Source organism: Mustelus asterias, unplaced genomic scaffold (genome assembly GCF_964213995.1).
Source record: "Mustelus asterias unplaced genomic scaffold, sMusAst1.hap1.1 HAP1_SCAFFOLD_2496, whole genome shotgun sequence".
Classification (NCBI taxonomy): domain Eukaryota; kingdom Metazoa; phylum Chordata; class Chondrichthyes; order Carcharhiniformes; family Triakidae; genus Mustelus; species Mustelus asterias.
Window position 1 is genome coordinate 22,963 of NW_027592441.1, and position 22,133 is coordinate 45,095.

Sequence of the window (22,133 nt, forward strand, 5' to 3'; positions counted from 1 at the left end):
TGAAAAGATAATTACCCGTGGAGTGGAAACAGGAACCCCCCAAGACTGAGCATGGGAGATTAAAGAGAAATAGACCCTGAAAGAGGCTGAGGAGTTGGAACTGTGTCTTGCTTTGAATTAATTGCATTAAAATAGTGTTAGTGATGCGCTTATTCAGACACGAGGCCTGAAGCTCAGTAAATGAAGGCTTTTATTTACTGTTAATGAAGCTACCAGAACTTATATACACTATCCCAGACTGAAGGGGTCCCGGCCAGAGCAGGGACTCTTATACCTCTCCCAGGAGGCGGAGCCCGACTAGGATGTGCCACAACACTACAGTACAAAGGTGTAACAACCCCACCCTAACCCCAACAGCAACAATAGCACAACCCAACAGTAACATATGTACATCCTTGTAGTCCTGGCCAGCCCCTGGCTCAGCACTATCCAGTGGGAACCAACGATGGTTCACCACAGTTAGGAACTTAGTTTTACCAAGACTCTGAGAGTTTTGGACACTGGACGAGTTGTCATTCAGGGATTACCACGGTTACAGGAAAGATGTGACCACACCAGGGGAGGTTTATGCAGATGCTACCAGGACTGAAGAATGTTAGCTATGAGGAAAGATTGGATAGGTCGCTCTCCACCGTCCCCCCCCAACCCCTCCCCTTCCCCATCAACCCTCCCCCGTCCCCATCACCCCTTCCCCACCAACTTTCATTTGTTCAAAACTTATTTCTAAAGTTTCCCAGTTGGATGAAAGGTCACCAGCCTGAAAGGTTAACTCTGTTTCTCTCGCCAGACCTGCTGAATATTTCCAGCATTTTCAGTTTTTATTTCAGACTTCCAGCGTCAATGATATTTTGCATTTCAGAAAGGAAAATTGGATCGTCGCTTGGGGATGTTTTCCATGGAATAAAGAGGCTGATGAGAGATTTAACTGAGGTGCACAACGTTACAAGGGGTCCAGATAAATCAGATGGGAAGGTGCAATTTCCATGAGGAGGGAGACCAGAGGACATCGAGTAATTGATGGAAAGACGAGAGGGAGTTGAGGAGAAAGTGTTTCATTCTCTGACTGAAAGAGATGGGACCACATCATACACATTTCTTTAAAAAAAGTCATCCTTGTCTGGGCATCGCTGGCAAGGCCAGCTTTTGATCGATTGATTGATTTATTATTGTCACATGTATTGGGATACAGTGAAAGGTTTTGTTTCTTGCTATCCAGACAAAGCATACTGTTCATAGAGTACATAGGGGCAAAGGAAAGGAGAGGATGCAGAATATAGCGTTACAGTTATCAACAGGGTGAGGCGAAAGATCAGCTTAGTGTGTAATAGGACCATTCAAAAGTCCGATGGCAGCAGGGAAGAAGCTGTTCTTGAGTCGGTTGGTATGTGTTTTCAGACTTTTGTATCTTTTCCCCAATGGGGTGCCCAAACTTAATTGCTTGTGAGCTGAGTGGATTGTTAAGCTACTTCAGCGAACAACCACACGTAGACTAAACCAGGAAAGGCCGGCGGATTTCACCAGTGGGATCTCTCCGACAATGGTTTCATGGTCACCGTTACTGAGACCCGCTGCTTTTCAATTCCAGATTATTGATTGAATTTAAATTCCACCAGCTGCCGAGGTGGGATTTGAACCCACGTCCCCGGAGCGTTAGCCTGGGCTCTCGGATTGCTAGCCCAGTGACGTTACCACAATGTCTCCCTCTGTCCCCACTTAAGGCAGTGTAACCTACAAGGTTACAGGCAAGGAGTCGGAAAGTGGGATTAGACGGGGTAGCACTTTCTCGGTTGACATGGCAACGATGCGCCGAGTGGCCTCGTGCTGTGTTGTGTGTTATCCATGTTTCTGTGGTTTTCCAATTGAGTGAAAAGTGTGACATTCGAGCACAGAGTGTCCAGGTGCTCTGCCTTAGTGTGTGTCACCCAGCATTGCAACAGACTGGATACTGCAGTCTGTGATTCATTGCTAAAGCTGTCTAAGATATTTGATGTGTTATAGGGGTTGCACTGATTCAATTTGTCAGTTAATTTAATTGAATTCAGGGCAGCGATAGTGAAGGGCTCTCTCACTGCTCCGTCACTGAGCAAAGCTGGAATATCGATCCAGTAACACCCCGTTCCCCAGCTGAGGAGATGGGATAATGCTGCCTTACCCCAGATTTATTGATGAGGAAGCTGGCATTGAGCTCTCAAACTTCCCTCCCCGAGAGACACGGCTAACTGCTGCAGCGCCTGGGACAACAGCCTGGGAGAGTCAGAAACAGGGGGATTAGACTCAGAAACACTGATATAACACTCATTCCTGGAGAATATCAGACTCACTCCCTCACACCATTCACAGCGACAAGCACACACTCAAATTCACTCACTCATATATGCACTCTGACAGCTCATATGTGCACAGTCACAATGACACACACACACACAATGACACACACACATGCTCATACACACACACAGGTGCACACACATTTGCACCGATGCACCCATGCACACAGACACACACTGGCACCCACATGGACACACAAACATGCGCGCACACACACACTCAGGCACATAGCCACACATGTGCATGCACATACATACACTAACTCAGACTGGCACACGCACATACATATATATATACACACACTCTCAAACACACATACACTCACTCACACTGGCACACACACACTTACTCGCACATGAACACATAAATAAGTACATACGTTCACACTGGTATGCACTGGTGTATGGGCGGCACGGTAGCACAGTGGTTAGCACTGCTGCTTCACAGCTCCAGGGTCCCGGGTTCGATTCCTGGCTTAGGTCACTGTCTGTGTGGGGTTTGCACATTCTCCTCGTGTCTGCGTGGGTTTCCTCCGGGTACTCCGGTTTCCTCCCACAGTCCAAAGATGTGCGGGTTCGGTTGATTGGCCATGTTTAAATTGCCCCTTAGTGTCCTGAGATGTGTAGATTAGTGGGTAAAATATGTAGGGATATGGGGGTAGGGCCTGGGTGGGATTGTGGTCGGTGCAGACTCGATGGGCCGAATGGCCTCTTTCTGTACTGTAGGGTTTCTATGATTTATTTCTATGATTTCTATGCATACTAAACACATGAACATACACAATGACGCATACACTCAGATACACTAGTGCACACACACTTACACATGAACATATGAACATACATACACACTGGCACATGCATACATACTTTCACACTGGAACACAGACACACAGATTTGCTCACACTGCAGATTAAAATGTGGATCTTGCTCTCTGAGCGTTCCATTCTCACTCACCTTGTGCTCCAGGGTTGGTGACAGGGCTGTTGACAGCTTCTCAGAGCCCAGGCTGATATCTGAGGTGCACGCTGGGTGCTGCCATTGTGTGGTGCCAGTTGGCACATGCCAATAGTAGGTTCCGCTCGTGTCCCGGATTGTTCTCCACCCCGGGGGTAGGTCCGGATCTATTTCCAGTGATTGGTCATTCCACAGATTGTCTGCAAATGCACCATCGAAACAAAGTCACACAATGTTATGATCTGGGAAACAGTGCCTGAAGCAGAAAGGAATTGGATAAATGTCCACAGCAATGGGGATCGAGCAGGAGAATAGATCTAACTGACTGGCTGAGGGGACCTCTATCTTCTAGAAGGACAAGGGCAGCAGATACCTGGGAATGCCACCACATGGAGATTCCCCACCCAACCACTCGCCACTCTGACTTGGAAATATATCCCGTTCCTTCACTGTCACTGGACTGTGGGTGGAAACCGGAGTACCTGGAGAAAACCCGCGCAGATACGGGGAGAACGTGCAAACTCTACACAAAGACAGTGACCCAAGGCCAGAATTGAACCCGGGTCCCTGGAGCTGTGAGGCAGCAGTGCTAACCACTGTGTCACCGTGCCGCCCACAAAGCTTTAATCACACTCGCTGCGAGCAGGGTTAGAACCAGCACCACAAAGCTCCACTTGATTTTGATTCCAATGCCTTAACCACTCAGCCTTCATAGCTGTTGTATTAGGGTTTGGAACATATTAGGTTAATGTGGGACAGAGAACCACCCACACAGTGATGTAAAAGAGCACATGACCTGCACCCACAGTCAGTCTAGTGTTGGACAGAGCCGTGTGTACCAGCCAGCACGGAGACAGCTCCGAGCTTGTACCTATACTGTGGATTTGTAAATAGTTCTAAGAGTGTTACGGTTCACCAATGTATGACTTCTCCAGCCCTGCTGAACTGTATCCACCATCCTACAACAGGAGCCACCTCAACATTAAACTGAAAGGCTATCTCGTTTCCCTGGGTCTGGGTAAGCTTTTAAACAGCAAAACCAATGAGAGGATGGAGAACTTGTCCAAAAGTACAGAACTCCCTCTGTCACGTGGGCACATCCCCTACAGCAACACTCAAAAAGCTCAAACATAGTGCAGAAAACAGCAGCCCGCTTGATCAGCACTCCATTCACCGCCTTAAACATTCACTCCCTCCACCACAGTGGCGGCTATGTGTACTATCTACAAGATTCACTGCAACAACTGGCCAAGGGTTGATAGGGTTGTTAAGAAGGCGTACGGTGTGTTAGCTTTTACTGGTAGAGGGATTGAGTTTCGGAGCCAGGAGGTCATGTTGCAACTGTACAAAACTCTGGTGCGGCCACACTTGGGGTATTGCGTACAGTTCTGGTCGCCGCATTATAGGAAAGATGTGGAAGTGTTGGAAAGGGTGCAGAGGAGATTTACCAGGATGTTGCCTGGTATGGTGGGAAAATCGTATAAGGAAAGGCTGAGGGGCTTGAGGTTGTTTTCTTTAAAGAGAAGAAGGTTAAGAGGTGACTTAATAGAGGCATACAAGATGATCAGAGGATTAGATAGGGTGGATAGTGAGAGCCTTTTTCCTCAGATGGTGATGGCTAACACGAGGGGACATAGCTTTAAATTGAGGGGTGAGAGATATAGGACAGAAGTTAGAGGTAGGTTCTTTACTCAGAGAGTAGTAAGGGCGTGGAATGCCCTGCCTGCAGCAGTAGTGGACTTGTCAACATTAAGAGCATTCAAATGGTTATTGGATAAACAAATGGATGATATTGGAATAGTGTAGATTAGAGGGGCTTTAGATTGGTTTCACTGGTCGGCGCAACATCAAGGGCCGAAGGGCCTGTACTGCGCTGTATTGTTCTATGTTCTATGTTCTAACAGCACCTTCAAAACCAGCAACCTCTACCACTTAGATGACAAGAACTGCAGACATATCGGAACACCACCACCTGAAATTTCAAATCACGCACACCATACCAGCTTGAAAATATTTTAACTGTTCTTTCATCATTGCTTGGCCAAAATTCTGGAACTCCCTCCCTATCAGCACAGTGGGTTTACCCACAAAGGCTCAAGAAGGGGCTCGCCACCACCTTCTCAAGGAGTAACTTGAGAAGGTGGTGGTGATGGGGGGGAAAGGGAGAATCAGGATATTGAATTCAATGATCAACCACGATCAAAATGAATTTCGGAGCAGGCTCGCAGGACCGAATGGCCTTCTCCTGCTTCTAGTTTCCACCTTACGAACGGGGAATAAGTGCTGGCCTTGTCAGCAATGTCCACATCCCTACTTGTTTAAAGAGCGATTGTGTAAAGAACACAGTTGGGAGTAGTGACGCCCTGTGATTGAGAGGTAGGCATATTATTGATCGTAACTATTCAGATGAAGATAATATTATGGTACACAGGCTATAAATGTGCAGAGTATGTACTGCTTTGGATCAAGGTGATCTCGGACTGAGGTCTGACTGAGAATGTGTGGCGCGCCAAGTCATTCTAGGACGCATTGTCTTTAATTACAGCCATATCAAAATAGGATATAATAGTGATGTCCACGGGACATTATTGGCTCTGGTGGCCAATGAGATTGACTGGAAGGCTTTAATGGATTTATAATGGGACGTGGTATGCATGTTGCTATCAATGTCATGACTTTCAAACACCTGCCAAGGGATTTAAAAACTTACAATTTGTTGCACTAGACATTGTGAATCCTCTGCCACTCTGCAACCTGTTTTCAATGCCCCTTCCTAACCATGAAGCCTTCATCGGAAGCAAATGAGGCCATTCATAGAATCATAGAATCCCTACAGTGCAGAAGGAGGCCATTCAGCCCATCAAGTCTGCACCGGCAACAATCCCACCCAGGCCCCATCCCTGTAATCCCACATATTTACCCCGCTAATCCCTCTAACCTACGCATCCCGGGACACTATGGGGCAATTTAGCATGGCAATGCACCTAACCCACACATCTTTGGAGTGTGGGCCGAAACTGGAGCACCCGGAGGAAACCCACACAGACAAGGGGAGGACGTGCAGACTCCACACAGACACCATACAACCCCTCCAGACTATTGCAATATTCAATCTGATCAGGGCTGATCTGTACCTCAACTCCATCGACCTCCATATCTCCCAGCACCCGTACGCAGCAAAGATCCATCAATCTCAGTCTTGACAGTTTCAATAGTCCCCCTCCCCAGCACCAAGAGAAAATAGAATTCCAGATTTCCATTACTCTTTCTGTGAAGATTGGCTCCCTGATTTTTATCCCTGAATGGTCTGGCTCTTATTTTAAGCTTATGCCTTCTTGTTCTTGATACAGTTGCTCTGTATTTCATAGAATCATAGAATCCCTACATTGAAGAAGGAGGCCATTCAGCCCATCGAGTCTGTACTGACCACAACCCCACCCAGGCCCTATTCTCATAACCCTATGTATTTACCCTGCTAGCCCCCCTGACACTAAGGGGCAATTTAGCATGGCCAATCAACCTAACCCACAAATCTTTGGACTGTGGGAAGAAACCGGAGCACCCGGAGGAAACCCACACAGACACGGGGAGAACGTGCACACTCCACACAGACAGTGACTCAAGGCTGGAATTGAACCCGGGTCCCTGGTGCTATGAGGCAGCAGTGCTAAACACTGTGCCACCGTGCCAGCCAACAAATTTCCCCTAACAAATCCCAATTATTATTTTAAACACGTCACTTATATCATCATTCTACGCTGAAGCAAATACAAGCCAAGTTTATTTAATCTGGCTTCCAAATGTGTCCCTTTCCTGTGCTGGAGTCGTTCTGATGAACCAGTAACATGTCCATTCCAAGGCGTGCCAATTCTTCCTGAGGTCTGTCATCCAGATTTACGATGTGGAGATGCCGGCGTTGGACTGGGGTAAGCACAGTAAGAAGTCTCACAACACCAGGTTAAAGTCCAACAGGTTTATTTGGTAGCAAATACCATAAGCTTTCGGAGCGCTGCCCCTTCGTCAGATGGAGTGAAAATCTGTTCTCCAACAGTGCACAGAGACACAACATCAAGTTACAGAATACTAATTAGAATGCAAATCTCTACAGCCAGCCAGGTCTTAAAGGTACAGATAATGTGGGTGGAGGGAACCTTAAACACAGGTTAAAGAGATGTGTATTGTCTCCAGACAGAACAGCTAGTAAGATTCTGCAAGATCAGGAGGCAAGCTGTGGGGGTTACTGATAATGTGACATAAATCCAACATCCCGGTTTAGGCCATCCTCATGTGTGCGGAACTTGGCTATCAGTTTCTGCTCAGCGACTCTGCGCTGTCGTGTGTCGTGAACGCCACCTTGGAGAACGCTTACCTGAAGATCCAAGGCTGAATGCCCGTGACTGCTGAAGTGCTCCCCCACAGGAAGAGAACAGTCTTGCCTGGTGATTGTCGAGCGGTGTTCATTCATCCGTTGTCGTAGCGTCTGCATGGTTTCCCCAATGTACCATGCCTTGGGACATCCTTTCCTGCAGCGTATCAGGTAGACAACGTTGGCCGAGTTGCAAGAGTATGTACCGTGTACCTGGTAGATGGTGTTCTCACGTGAGATGATGGCATCCGTGTCGATGATCCGGCACGTCTTGCAGAGGTTGCTGTGGCAGGGTTGTGTGGTGTCATGGTCACTGATCTCCTGAAGGCTGGGTAGTTTGCTGCGGACAATGGTGTGTTTGAGGTTGCGTGGTTGTTTGAAGGCAAGAAGTGGGGGTGTGGGGATGGCCTTGGCAAGATGTTCGTCTTCATCAATGACATGTTGAAGGCTCCGGAGGAGATCCCGTAGCTTCTCCGCTCCGGGGAAGTACTGGACAACGAAGGGTACTCTGTCCACCGTGTCCCGTGTTTGTCTTCTGAGGAGGTCGGTGCGGTTTTTCGCTGTGGCGCGTTGGAACTGTTGATCGATGAGTCAAGCGCCATATCCTGTTCTTATGAGGGCATCTTTCAGTGTCTGGAGGTGTCTGTTGCGATCCTCCTCATCCGAGCAGATCCTGTGTATTCGAGAGGGGAGCGGGAATGTGATGAGGATTTCCAGTTTTGCTCCTTCCTTTGAGGAAGAAAAGGAATGCCCACTTGCTGATCCACGGGCAAAGTCGATGCCTCTCGTCTCCCAGAAGGTTGGCAAGCCAGTGGGGTCCCAACACAAAGCCCTCTGGATGCTACATGTCCCCTGCACATCAGCCCTCAAGAAGCAAGCCAGCCTTATAATCGGGATCAAAAGAGAAAATGCTGGAAAATCTCAGCAGGTCTGGCAGCATCTGTAAGGAGAGAAAAGAGCTGAGGTTTCGAGTCTGGATGACCCTTTGTCAAAGCTAAAAGGCTTAGAAAGTGGCAGGAAATGAAAGATGAATCAGAGCCACTAAAACAAGGGGAAAGGCTTCTAATGGCAGTCCATAGAGAGAATAGAAGGTGTGAGTGGCCAAGGGGCAGAGAAGCTGAAATCAGAGGGTAAACTGTGACAGATGAAGATGTGGGGGAGAGGGGGGATGGATGGGAGAGAGGTAAAATTGAGAAAAAGGGGGAAAGGGGAAGCAAAGGGCGAGAAACGGTAAGGAAAGGGGGGATAAAATAGGGGGAAAGATTGGGGGGGGGGGCAGGAAAATAAAGAAAGACAATAAAGAAATAAAAGGTAGAGGACAGTTAAAAATTAACTAAAATGAAAACAAAGGGGTGGAGGTGGGGGTAGAGCTAATCATCGGAAGTTGTTGAATTCGATGTTGAGACCGGAAGGCTGTAAAGTGCCCAATCGGAAGATGAGATTCTGGTTCCTCCAGTTTGCGTTGAGCTTCACTGGAACATTGCAGCAGGCCAAGGACAGGCATGTGGGCATGGGAGCAGGATCGTGTGTTAAAATGACAAGCAACAGGAAGGTCAGGGCCCTGATTGCGCACAGACCGAAGATCTCTTATAAACGAGATGGCAGACATCTCTGAACGAGGCGGCTGTGCTGCCTTCAAACAACTTCATTTGAAAGCTTTAATGACCACTTGACAGCTGGGTAAAGCACATATACTTGAAGAAATGCGGCTCCACATTCAACAGCTCCTTGTGTTAATAACCATGGAATTGGTGCATCTGTGAAGCGTGGGCGCATCTAAAAGAAGCTGTGACTGTGAAATAATAATAATTGAATGTCGGTCTGACAGGCCTGGCTCACTGGGTGTCCGTTTCCTCGCCTCGGAGTCAGGAGGCTTTTGGAACAAGCCCCACTTTACATCTCAAACTCAAAACCTTGGCTGTTGCTGTACTGAGGCCATGCCACACTGTTGGTGGCACTGACTCGCATATGAGGCATTAAACAGATGTCTCGCCTGCTCTCTCAGGTGAACCTAACATCTTCCTCAGTCATTATTTATAAAGAGGCCCAGATGTGATGGGCCGAATGGTCTCTTTCTGTGCCACCTCACTGTAGGATTCTATCAGCAGGGGAGTTCTCCCCTGTATCCTGAAAATATTTACTCTCCAAAAAAAATTCACCTTAAAAAGAATGTTTGGTCACGCTCACATTGCTCTTCACTATCACATCAAAGATGCCAAGAGATAATACCGGACCAAGGTAGAGTCCCAGGCTAGCCACACGGACCCCCGCCAACTATGGCAAGGTCTGCAAGACATGACAGGCTACAAGATGAAGGCATGTAAAATCGCCGGCTCCAACACACCCCTCCCTGATGAGCTCAATGCATTCTACGCCCGTTTTGAGCAAGAGGTCAGCGAGAGCGGCCCTCCACTCTGGAAGCCCTGGATCAACCTGTATCTGGGGGTCACCATTGCTGATGTCAGAGCAGCTTTCTCAAAGGTCAACCCAAGGAAAGCGACTGACCTGGATGGGGTACCTGGACGACCACTCAGATCCTGCGCGGATCAGCTGGCGGGGGTATTCGCAGACATCTTCAACCTCTCTTTACAATAATCTGAGGTCCCTATCTGCTTCAAGAAGACAACCATCATCCCAGTGCCAAAGAAAAGCCAAACAACCTGCCTTAATGACTATCGTCCAGTGGCTCTAACAGCCATCATTATGAAGTACTTCGAAAGGTTAGTCACGGCACAAATCAATTCCAGCCTCCCGGACTGCCTGGATCCACTACAGTTTGCCTACCGCTGCAACAGGTCCACAGCAGATGCCTTCTCCCTGGCCCTGCACTCAACCCTGGAACACCAAGATAACAAGGACACCTATGTCAGACTCCTATTTATTGATTACAGCTCAGCCTTCAACACCATTATTCCCATGAAACCCATCTCCAAACTCCGTGGCCTGGGCCTCGGCTCCTCCCTCTGCGACTGGAATCTGAACTTCCTGACCCACAGACCGCAATCTGTCTACATCAACGGGGACAAAGTAGGTTTGAGAGCTTCAAGTTTTTAGTTGTCCAGATCATCAACAACCTGTCCTGGTCCCCCCATGCTGACACTATAGTTAAGAAAGTCCACCAACGCCTCTACTTTCTCAGAAGACTAAGGAAATTTGGCACGTCAACTAAGACTCTCACCAACTTTTACAGATGCACCATAGAAAGCATTCTTTCTGGTTGTATCACAGCTTGGTGTGGCTCCTGCTCTGCTCAAGACCACAAGGAACTCCAAAATGTCATGAATGTAGCCCAATCCATCACGCAAACTAGCCTCCCATCCATTGACTCTGTCTACACTTCCTGCTGCCTCGGCAAAGCAGCCAGCATAATTAAGGACCCCACGGACATTCTCTCTTCCATCTTCTTCCATCGGGAAAAAGATACAAAAATCTGAGGTCACCTACCAACCGACTCAAGAACAGCTTCTTCCCTGCTGCTGTCAGACTTTTGAATGGACTTACCTTGCATTCAGTTGATCTTTCTCTACACCTTAGCTATGATTGTAACACTCCATTCTGCACCCTCTCCTTTCCTTCTCTATGAACGGTATGCTTTGTCTGTATAGCGCGCAAGAAACAATACTTTTCACTGTATGTTAATACATGTGACAATAATAAATCAAATCAAATCAAATCAAAATTGTGTGAGAGTTTGGTGTGCACAAAATTAAACCCGTGACCTCAGCATGATTGAATTGTGTGTAGAGCGGTTTGGGACATCTTGCGCTCATGAAAGATGCTTCAGGAATATAAGCTAATCTTGTAATGAGGAGAAAGGAACATTACAAACGCTGGAAATAAGGCCAGAAAGTGGGAGCGGTTCCGTTTGTTCAGTACTTTCAGATTTTATTTGAAAACTATTTTGATGCTTTATAACCAATCAGTATTAGACAGTTCTTAATAAATCGACATTGCAAAGGGAAGGAGCTGAACCAGAGAGTGTGACAGAAAGTGTGACAGAGATGGACAGAGAGTGGGACAGGGACTGTGACAGAGAGTGATACAGAGATTGGGGCAGAGAGTGGGAGAGAGTATGTGACAGAGAGTGTGACAGAAAGTATGACAGCAGCTGTGAAAGAGGCTGTGACAGAGAGGTGGGACAGAGAGTGGGACAGAGGCTGCGACAGAGACTATGACAGAGAGTGGGACACAGACTGACAGAGACTGTGACAGAGAGTGGGACAGAGAGTGGGACAGAGAATGGGATGCTGACTATGACAGAGACTATGACAGAGAGCGGGACACTGACTGTGACAGAGAGCGGGACACTGACTATGACAGAGAGTGTGACAGAGAGTGTGACAGAGAGTGGGGTGGGATCTAACACCCTGCTCGAATTCTACCTGGCACAACAGTACATTTCCACACCACCTGTTTACTGAGGTTATGTCAGAAGGATTTACTATTGAGTAACTATTTAATGCAGGTCCCAGTGATAAAGCTGCCCTCCATCCAGTCCCTGTGACTGAACAGTGCACAGCAGTAATCCACCTCAATGCCAGCTCTCTCTCTCTCTCTTTCAGCATCTCACCAGGAACGTCAGAGCTAAAATTAGATTCTGCTCCAAGCATTCGACATTGTGCTTATCTGCAAACAAAGCCCTAATAAAATGGAATTTGAAAGCTGCAGGTATCGAAAGGGGATTTAAAAATCAAATTAACAGTTTAACAGACTCATCACCCTCTCTCTGTGTCTCTCTCTGACATCCATATATTAATGTATCGAGAGAATTGGGCTAAGATTGTAATTGCCAGAACGGGGCAGCAGAAAGACTAAAGCTAATGAAACAAAGGCAGGGATCAGGTGAGGCTGTGGGACATGGGGAAAAGGAAATTTGGGGCCCGTTTTAGATTGTTTTAATCCATTAACATCAGTCAGTGTCATCAGTGACTCTTGTTTCAGGGTCAGGTCGTTATGTGACCAAAACAAAACAATGATGGAAAATCTCAGCAGGTCTGACAGCATCTGTGGAGAGAGAATAGAGCCAACATTTAAAATATTAGCTCTATTCTCTCTCCACAGATGCTGTCAGACCTGCTGAGATTTCCCAGCATTTTCTGTTTTTGTTTCAGATTCCAACATCCGCAGTGATTTGCTTTTAAATGTGTGACCAAGGCCTTTCCAGAGATTTGAGTACGCTAATTCAGACTGATGTTCCCACAGTGAGTGCACAACACGAGCAGAAGTGCTGTCTTTCATATGAGCTGAAACTCTCCCACTCTCTGCCCCAGTCTCTATTAGATCCATCCCACTCTTTGCCACAATCTCGGTCCCACTCTCTGTCAGTCTCTGTCACAACCTTTGTCACACTCTCTGCCCCAACTCTCTGTCACAGTCTCTGTTCCACCCTCTGTCATACTCTCTGTCACACTCTGTCCCACCTCTCTGTCACAGCCTCTGTCACAGTCTCTGTCCCACTCTCTGTCACACTCTCTGTTACACTCTCTGTCATACCTCTCTGTCACAGCCTCTGTCACACTCTCTGTCACACATTCTGTCACACTCTCTGTCACACCTCTCCGTCACAGTCTTTGAACCAGTCTCTGTCCCATTCTCAGGTAAATAGGAAACAAAAATCACGTGGCACGGTGGCACAGTGGTTAGCACTGCTGCCTCACAGCGCCAGGGACCCAGATTCAATTCCCAACTTGGGTCACTGTCAGTGCAGGGTTTGCACGTTCTCTCTGTATCTGCGTGGGTTTCCTCCGGGTGCTCTGGTTTCCTCCCACAGTCTGAAAATATGCGGGGTAGGTTGATTGGCCATGCTAAGTTGCCCCTTAGTGTCAGGGGGATTAGCAGGGTAAATACGTGGGGTTATGGGGATAGGGCCTGGGTGGGATTGTTGTCAGCGCAGGCTCGATGGGCCAAATGGCCTCCATCTGTTCTGCAGGGATTCTACGAGGAACAGTGAGAATGTTCTGGCCAATATTTACCCCTCAACCAATCATCACCAAAAGACAGACTATCCATTCATTATCACATTGATGTTTGTGGGAGCTTGCTGCGTAGAAATTAACTGTAGTGTTTCCTACATTATAAAGCTATTGGCCATAAAGTGATTTGGAAAATGCTGAGGAAGGCTGTTAATAAATTGTTCCTGTCTCTCTGATAGAGTTATTAAAATTCATCCCAATCTGCAGTGAGGAACATTGGAACATACAATAGGAATTAGGAGCAGAAGTCGGCAAATTCAGCGCTTCGAGCCTGGGCTCCGCCATTCAATCAGATCATGGCTGATCTCTCCCTGGTCTCAATCCACCTCCCCACCTGTTCCCGTATCCCCTTATCCCTTTTTCCATTAGAAATATATCTATCTCCTTCTTGAAACCATTCAATGATTCAGACTCCACCGCGCTCTGGGGCAGCGAGTTCCACAAATTCACCACCCTCTGTGAGACGTAGTTCCTCCTCATCTCAGTTTTAAATCTACCCCCTCTCAGCCTATACCTGTGACCTCTTGTTCTAGATTGCCCCACAAGACTCGCCCAGTTCCACCCAGACACCCAGTGTGAACTGGTTGATATCATAGAATCATAGAATCCCTACAGTGCAGAAGGAGGCCATTCGGCCCATCGAGGCTGCACCAACCACAATCCCACCCAGGCCCTATCCCCGTAACACCATGTACTTATCCTATCTAGTTCCCCTGACACTAAGGGGCAATTTAGCATGGTCAATCAATCTAACCCGCACATCTTTGGACTGTGGGAGGAAACCGGAGCATCCGGAGGAAACCCACGCAGACATGGGGAGAATGTGCAAACTCCACACAGACAGTGACCCAAGCCGGGAATCGAACCCGGGTCCCTGACGCTGTGAGGCAGCAGTGCTAACCACTGGGCCACCATACCGCCCTAGTGATTCTTACGGTGATTCCCTAACCCTTCCCCAATTGGGGACAGTTGTGTTTAATTACCAATTTAAAACATGTATTCTATAGCAGTACAATTTTAACATTAACATTGAGGTTATACTGCCCCTCCTCATACTTCTTGCTTGCTGAAATCAACCGCTTCACACTTTTCTAAGTTAAAATTTATCTGTCACGTTTGCTCATTTCACCAAACTATCTGTGCCTCCTCAGCATCTGTAACTGTCCGTCTCACTGTTTCCAACATTTCCAAGTTTGGTCTCGTCTGCAGATTTTGAAATTATGTCCCCGCCTTGTACCAAATTCAAGTTATTAATCTATATAAAAGTCACGCTCCCAATATCAATCCCTGAGGGACTTCACTATATGTTTCGCTCCAGACTGGAGAACAATACTCACCATTGCTTTCTGACGGAAAGCCAATCTTTTTTATTCATTTGTCGGACATGGGTGTCACTGGCTGGCCAGCGTTTATTGCCCATCCTTAGTTGTCCTTGAGGGGCAATCAACCACATTGCTGTGGCTCTGGAGTCACATGTAGGCCAGACCAGATAAGGACGGCAGATTTCCTTCCCTAAAGGACATTAGTGAAGCAGATGGGTTTTTCTGACAATCGGCAATGGTTTCATGGTCAACAGTCGGTTCTTAATTCCAGATATTTTTTATGGAATTCAGATTCCACCATCTGCCATGGAGGGATTCGAACCCTGGTCCCCAGAACATTATTTGATTTGATTGATTTGATTTATTATTGTCACATGTACTAACATACAGTGAAAAGTATTGTTTCTTGTGCGCTGTACAGACAAAACATACCGTTCATAAAGAAGGAACCGAGAGAGTGCAGAATGTAGTCATAGAGTCATAGAGGTTTACAGCATGGAAACAGGCCCTTCGGCCCAACTTGTCCATGCCGCCTTTTTTTTTAAAACCCCTAAACTAATCACAATTGCCCGTATTTGGCCCATATCCCTCTATACCCATCGTACCCATGTAACTATCTAAGTGCTTCTTAAAAGATAAAATTGTACCCGCCTCTACTACTACTTCTGGCAACTTGTTCCAGATACTCACCACCCTCTGTGTGAAAAAATTGCCCCTCTGGACACTTTTGTATCTCTCCCCTCTCACCTTAAACCTATGCCCTCTAGTTTTAGACTCCCCTACCTTTGGGAAAAGATATTGACTATCTACCTTGTCTATGCCCCTCATTATTTTATAGACCTCTATAAGGTCACCCCTCAGTTTCCTACGCTCCAGAGAAAAAAGTCCCAGCCTATTCAGCCTCTCCTTATAACTCAATCCATCAAGTCCCGGTAGCATCCTAGTAAATCTTTTCTGCACTCTTTCGAGTTTAATAATATCCTTTCGATAATAGGGTGACCAAATTGCACACAGTATTCCAAGTGTGGCCTTACCAATGTCTTGTACAACTTCAACAAGACGTCCCAACTCCTGTATTCAATGTTCTAACCGATGAAACCAAGCATGCCGAATGCCTTCTCCACCACTCTGTTCACCTGTGACTCCACTTTCAAGGAGCTATGAACATGTACCCCGAGATCTCTTTGTTCTGTAACTCTCCCCAACGCCCTACCATTAACTGAGTAAGTCCTGCCCTGGTTCAATCTACCAAAATGCATTACCTCGCATTTGTCTAAATTAAACTCCATCGGCCATTCGTCAGCCCACTGGCCCAATTGATCAAGATCCCGCTGCAATTGGAGATAACCTTCCTCACTGTCCACCATGCCACCAATCTTGGTGTCATCTGCAAACTTACTAACCATGCCCCCTATATTCTCATCCAAACATTGATATAAATGACAAATAACAGTGGGCCCAGCACTGATCCCTGAGGCACACCGCTGGTCACAGGCCTCCAGTTTGAAAGACAACTCTCTACAATCACCCTCTGGCTTCTGTCAAGAAGCCAATTTTGTATCCATTTAGATACCTCACCCTGGATCCCGTGAGATTTAACCTCATGCAACAATCTACCATGCGGTACCTTGTCAAAGGCCTTGGTAAAGTCCATGTAGACAACATCAACTGCACTGCCCTCATCTACCTTCTTGGTTACCCCTTCAAAAAACTCAATCAAATTTGTGAGACATGATTTTCCACTCACAAAGCCATGCTGACTGTCCCTAATCAGTCCTTGCCTCTAAATGCCTGTAGATCCTGTCTCTCAAAATACCTTCCAACAATTTACCCACCACAGATGTGAGGCTCACTGGCCTGTAGTTCCCAGGCTTTTCCCTGCAGCCCTTTTTAAACAAAGGCACAACATTTGCCACTCTCCAATCTTCAGGCACCTCACCCGTGACTATCGATGATTCAAATATCTCGGCCAGGGAACCCCCAATTTCCTCCCTAGCCTCCCACAATGTCCTGGGATATACCTCATCAGGTCCCGTAGATTTATCTACCTTGATGCGCTTTAAGACTTCCAGCACCTCCTTCTCTGTAATATGTACACTCCTCAAGACATCAATATTTATTTCCCCAAATTCCCTAACATCCATGCTTTTCTCAACAGTAAATACTGATGAGAAATATTCATTTAGGATCTCACCCATCTCTTGTGGATCCACACATAGATTACCTTGTTGATCCTTAAGAGGCCCTGCTCTCTCCCTTGTTACTCTTTTGCCCTTTATGTATTAGCAGAAGCGCTTTGGATTCTCCTTTGCCTTATCTGCCAAAACAATTTTGTGTCCCCTTTTTGCCCTCCTGATTTCTCTCTTAACTCTACGCCTACACCCCCTATACTCTTCAAGAGATTCACTTGATCCCAGCTGCCTATGCACGTCATGTGCCTCTTTCTTCTTCTTGACCAGGGCCTCAATATCCCGAGTCATCCAGGGTTCCCGACTTCTGCCAGTCTTGCCCTTCGCTCTGAGAGGAATGTGTTTACCCTGAACCCTGGTTAACACACTTTTGAAAGCGTGCCACTTACCAGACGTCCCTTTTCCTTTCCACAGACTCCCCCAATTAACTTTTGGAAGTTCCTGCCTGATACCATCAAAATTGGCCTTGCTCCAGTTTAGAATATTAACTTTTGGGACAGACCTACCATTCTCCATAGCTATCTTAAAACCAATAGAATTATTGTCACTGGTCCCAAAGTGATCCCTCACTCGTGTTAGTCATAGCCAGGGTGTCGAGAAAGATCAACTTAATGCAAGGTAAGTCCTTTCAAAAGTCTGACAGCTGCAGGGAAGAAGCTGTTCTTGAGTCGGTTGTACGTGACCTCAGACTTTTGTATCTTTTTCCCGAAGGAAGAAGGTGGAAGGGAGAATGTCCAGGGTGCGTGGGGTCCTTAATTATGCTGGCTGCTTTGCCGAGGCAGTGGGAAGTGTAGATAGAGTCAATGGATGGGAGGCTGGTTTGTGTGATGGATTGGGCTACATTCACGACTCCTTGTGGTTTCTTGCGGTCTTGGGCGGAGCAGGAGCCATACCAAGCTGTGATACAACCAGAAAGAATACTTTCTATGGTGCATCTGTAAAAATTGGTGAGAGCCGTAGCTGACATGCCAAATGTACTTAGTCTTCTGAGAAAGTAGAGGCATTGGTGGGCTTTCTTAACTATAGCGTCGGCATGGGGGGACCAGGACAGGTTGTTGGTGATCTGGACACCTAAAGACTTGAAGCTCTCGACCCTTTCTACTTCGTCCCCATTTACGTAGACAGGGGCATGTTCTCCTTTACGCTTCCTGAAGTCGATGACAATCTCCTTCGTTTTGTTGACATTGTGGGAGAGATTATTGTTGCCGCACCAGTTGACCAGATTTTCTATCTCGTTCCTGTACTCTGTCTCGTCATTGTTTGAGATCCGACCCACTACAGTGGTGTCGTCAGCAAACTTGAAAATTGAATTGGAGGGGAATTTGGCCGCACAGTCATAGGTGTATAAGGAGTATAGTAGGGAGCTGAGAACACAGCCTTGTGGGGCACCGTTGTTGAGGATGATCGTGGAGGAGGTGTTGTTGCCTGTCCTTACTGATTGTGGTCTGTGAGTTAGGAAGTTCCAGTCTCAGAGGCTGGAGTTAGCTGAGTTTCTGGATTAATTAGCTGAGTTTCTGGATTAATAGTCTAGCGATAATACATTGCCATTGCCTCCCAGACACCCCGATGGAAGGCACAAAGGAGCATAGGCTTGTCTCTCCACTAGAGAGAGACAAAAAGTTATATCGCATGAGGTACACTCGACATCAAGCATGGGGTAAGGTAAGAAGACAAACCACCTTGAACCATCATAGCCAGAGCGGGGATTGAATCAACTCATTGGCAACATTCTGCACCACTCCCATATCAACTCACCTACCGAGCTAACTGACCCCCACTTGGTACTCACACTGTCATTACCCTTTACCTCCAGTAGCTTCACTTTTTAAAATCTTTTATGGGGTCGTTTAACAAAATGTATTAAATTTTCATCGATTTTAAAATCCACAAACACAACAGCAACCTTTTTCTAACTTCCTCACTGAGAGAAATCACAAAGTGATTTCGAGGTGACATCATAATCAACAGAGATATAGAGAGAGAGAGAGGGACAGATAGAGAGAGAGAGAGAGAGACAGAGAGGGGGGGAGAAAGAGATAGAGATAGAGAGACAGAGAGAGAGATAGAGAGAGAGAGAGACAGAGAGAGAGATAGAGAGAGAGAGAGAGAGACAGAAGGGGGGGGGAGAAAGAGATAGAGATAGAGAGACAGAGAGAGAGATAGAGAGAGAGAGAGAGAGGGACAGATAGAGAGAGAGAGAGAGAGAGACAGACAGAGAGAGAGAGAGACAGAGAGGGGGGGAGATAGAGAGAGAGAGAGAGAGAGATAAAGAGAGAGAGATAGATAGAGATAGAGAGAGAGACAAGAGAGAGACAGAGAGCGACAGATAGAGAGAAAGACAAATCGAGAGAGGGGAAAAGACAGATAGAGAGAGAGAGAGAGGGAAAGGGACAAAGATAGAGAGAAAGACAGAGAGAGAGAGAGGGGGGGAGAAAGAGATAGAGAGACAGATAGAGAGAGAGACAGATAGAGAGAGGGGGAGAAAGAGATAGAGATAGAGAGACAGAGAGAGAAATAGAGAGATAAAGAGAGAGAGAGATAGAGAGACAGAGAGAGAGAGATAAAGAGAGAGAGACAAGAGAGAAAGAGACAGATAGAGAGAGACAGAGAGAGAGGGAGAGAGAGAGAAACAGATAGCGAGAGAGAGAGAGATAGAGAGAGAGAGGCAGATAGAGAGAGAGAGACAGAGAGATAAAGAGAGACAGAGAGAGACAGACAGAGAAACAGATAGAGAGACAGATTGAGAGAAAGAGGGAGAGAGTGATAGAGATAGAGAGAGACAGAGAGAGTTAGATAGAGAGATAGACAGAGAGAGAGAGAGAGAGACAGATAGAAAGAGAGAGAGAAACAGATAGAGAGAGGGACAGAGAGAGAGACAGAGCTAGAGAGAGAGTGAGAGAGATAGGTAAAGAGATAAAGAGACAGAGAGATAGAGAGAGAGAGACAGATAGAGAGAGACAGAGAGAGAGACAGATATATAAAGAGAGAGAGAGAGATAGAGAGAGGGAGAGAGATATAGAGATAGAGAGATAGAGAGAGAGATAGAGAGATAAAGAGAGAGAGATAGACAGAGGGAGACAGATAGAGAGACAGAGAAAGACACAGATAGAGAGAGAGGGAGAGAGTGATAGAGATAGAGAGATAGAGATAGAGAGAGATAGAGATAGAGAGAGAGATAGAGAGATAGAGTGAGAGGGAGAGAGTGATAGAGATAGAGAGAGAGAGAGACAGATAGAGAGAAAGAGAGAGGGAGAGAGAGGGAGAGCGGGGGATTAGAGATAGAGAGAGAGGGGGATTAGAGATAGAGAGAGAGGGGGATTAGGGATAGAGAGAGAGGGAGTTAGAGATAGAGAGAGGGAGAGAGATGGAGAGAGAGAAAAACAGAAAGAAGGTGAGTTAAGTATTCTGGTAAGCTTTTAATCTAATCTAAATTAATCAACTTTAAAATAAGACTTCATCGATTCATTAGTATAAAAACCAAAAACTAAAGCAGATTTAATAATTTATCATATAATTCAGGGCACTGCAGAGGGACTGGCCATAATCTTCGATACAGGAATGGTGCCAGAGGTCTGGAGAATTGCAAATGTTGCACACTTGTTTATGAAAGGGTGTAAAGATAAGCTCAGCAATTTTCAGCTGTCAGTTTAACCTCGGTGGAGGGGAAACATTGAAAAGCAATAACTCGGGAAAACATTAACAGTCGCTTGGGTGAATTAATTGAGGAAAGCCAGATTGGAATTTTTTAAGGGCAAATCATCTTTGACGAATTTCCTTGAGCTTTTTGATGCGGTACCAGAGAGGATCATGGGGGTAATGCGGTTAATGCGATGTACATGGACTTCCAAAAGACAGCTGATAAAGTGCCACACAACAGAATTGTGAGTAAAATTAGAGCCCATGGAATAAGAGGGTCAGTAACAGCATGGATACAAAATTGCCTGAGTGGCAGCAAACAGAGAGTAGCTGTTGCCTTTCAGCCTAGAGGACGGTTTCGAGTGGAGTTTCCCAAGGTCAGTGTTGAGACCCCTGCTTTTCCTGACGTATATTAATGACCAGGATTTTGATGTACTGGGCACAATTTCAAAACTTGCAAGTACTGCAAACTGTGAGGGGCATAGTGTTAAACTTCAAGTGGACATAAACAGGTTAATAGAATGAGCAAGAGGGAGATGAAATTTAATGCAGAGAAGTGGAAAGTGATTCATTTTGGTAGGAAGAATGCAGAGGGACAATATAAAACAAAGGGATACATCTCTAAAGGGTGTGAAGGAGCAGTAGGGCCTGGCTGCACATGTGCACAGATTATTGAAAGTGGGAGGACAGGTTGCGAGTTTGGTTAATAAAGCAGATAGATCCTCGGCTTTAGAAATAGGGGCGTAGAGTACAAAAGCAAAATGGCTTATGTATAAAACACTGGCTCAGCCTCAACTGGAGTGTTATGTCCAATTCTTTGGGAAGGATGTGAAGGGTTTAGAGGAGGTGCCGAAACAATTCCGGAGACTATTTCCCAGGAATGTGGATCTTCATTAATATGGATAAATTGGAGAATCTGGGGCTGTCCTCTTTGGAGAAGAAAAGATTAAGAGGAGATTTGACAGAAATGTTCACAATCATGAGGGATCTGTTTCTGCTGCTGGAAGAATCAAGAACCCTTGATCCACAGGGTTTAAGATCTAAGGTGATTGGCAAAGGAAGTAATAGTGACATGAGGGAACACTTTTTGCAAATGGAATGCACTGTCTGAGAATGTGGTGGAGATAGCTTCAATCCAGGCCTTCAAAAGAGAATTAGACGATTATCTGAAGACAAAAATTGGTGCCACATAAGGAAAAGGCAGAGGGGTAGGACTAGGTCACAGAATTATGATGGTGCAGAAGGAGGTCATTTGGCCCATTGTGTCTGCACTGACTCTCCAATTGAACATCATGGCTTAGTGACATTCCCCTGCCTTTTCCCCATAACCCTGCGCATTGTTTCTATGAGGTGAGTTGCTCTT

General features: G+C 46.4%; 1 protein-coding gene across 1 annotated transcript in view; it reads right to left on the reverse strand.

Moving 5' to 3' along the window:
- Positions 1-22,133, reverse strand: part of LOC144489750 (amyloid-beta A4 precursor protein-binding family B member 3-like) — a 49,701-nt gene that overhangs the window by 20,049 nt on the left and 7,519 nt on the right. Inside the window, exons 2-3 of the mRNA XM_078207601.1 lie at positions 3,286-3,485; positions 2,153-2,244 (exon numbers count right to left, since the gene is read on the reverse strand). Coding sequence (XP_078063727.1) covers positions 2,153-2,244; positions 3,286-3,485 — 292 coding nt within the window. The remainder of the gene's footprint in view (positions 1-2,152; positions 2,245-3,285; positions 3,486-22,133) is intronic.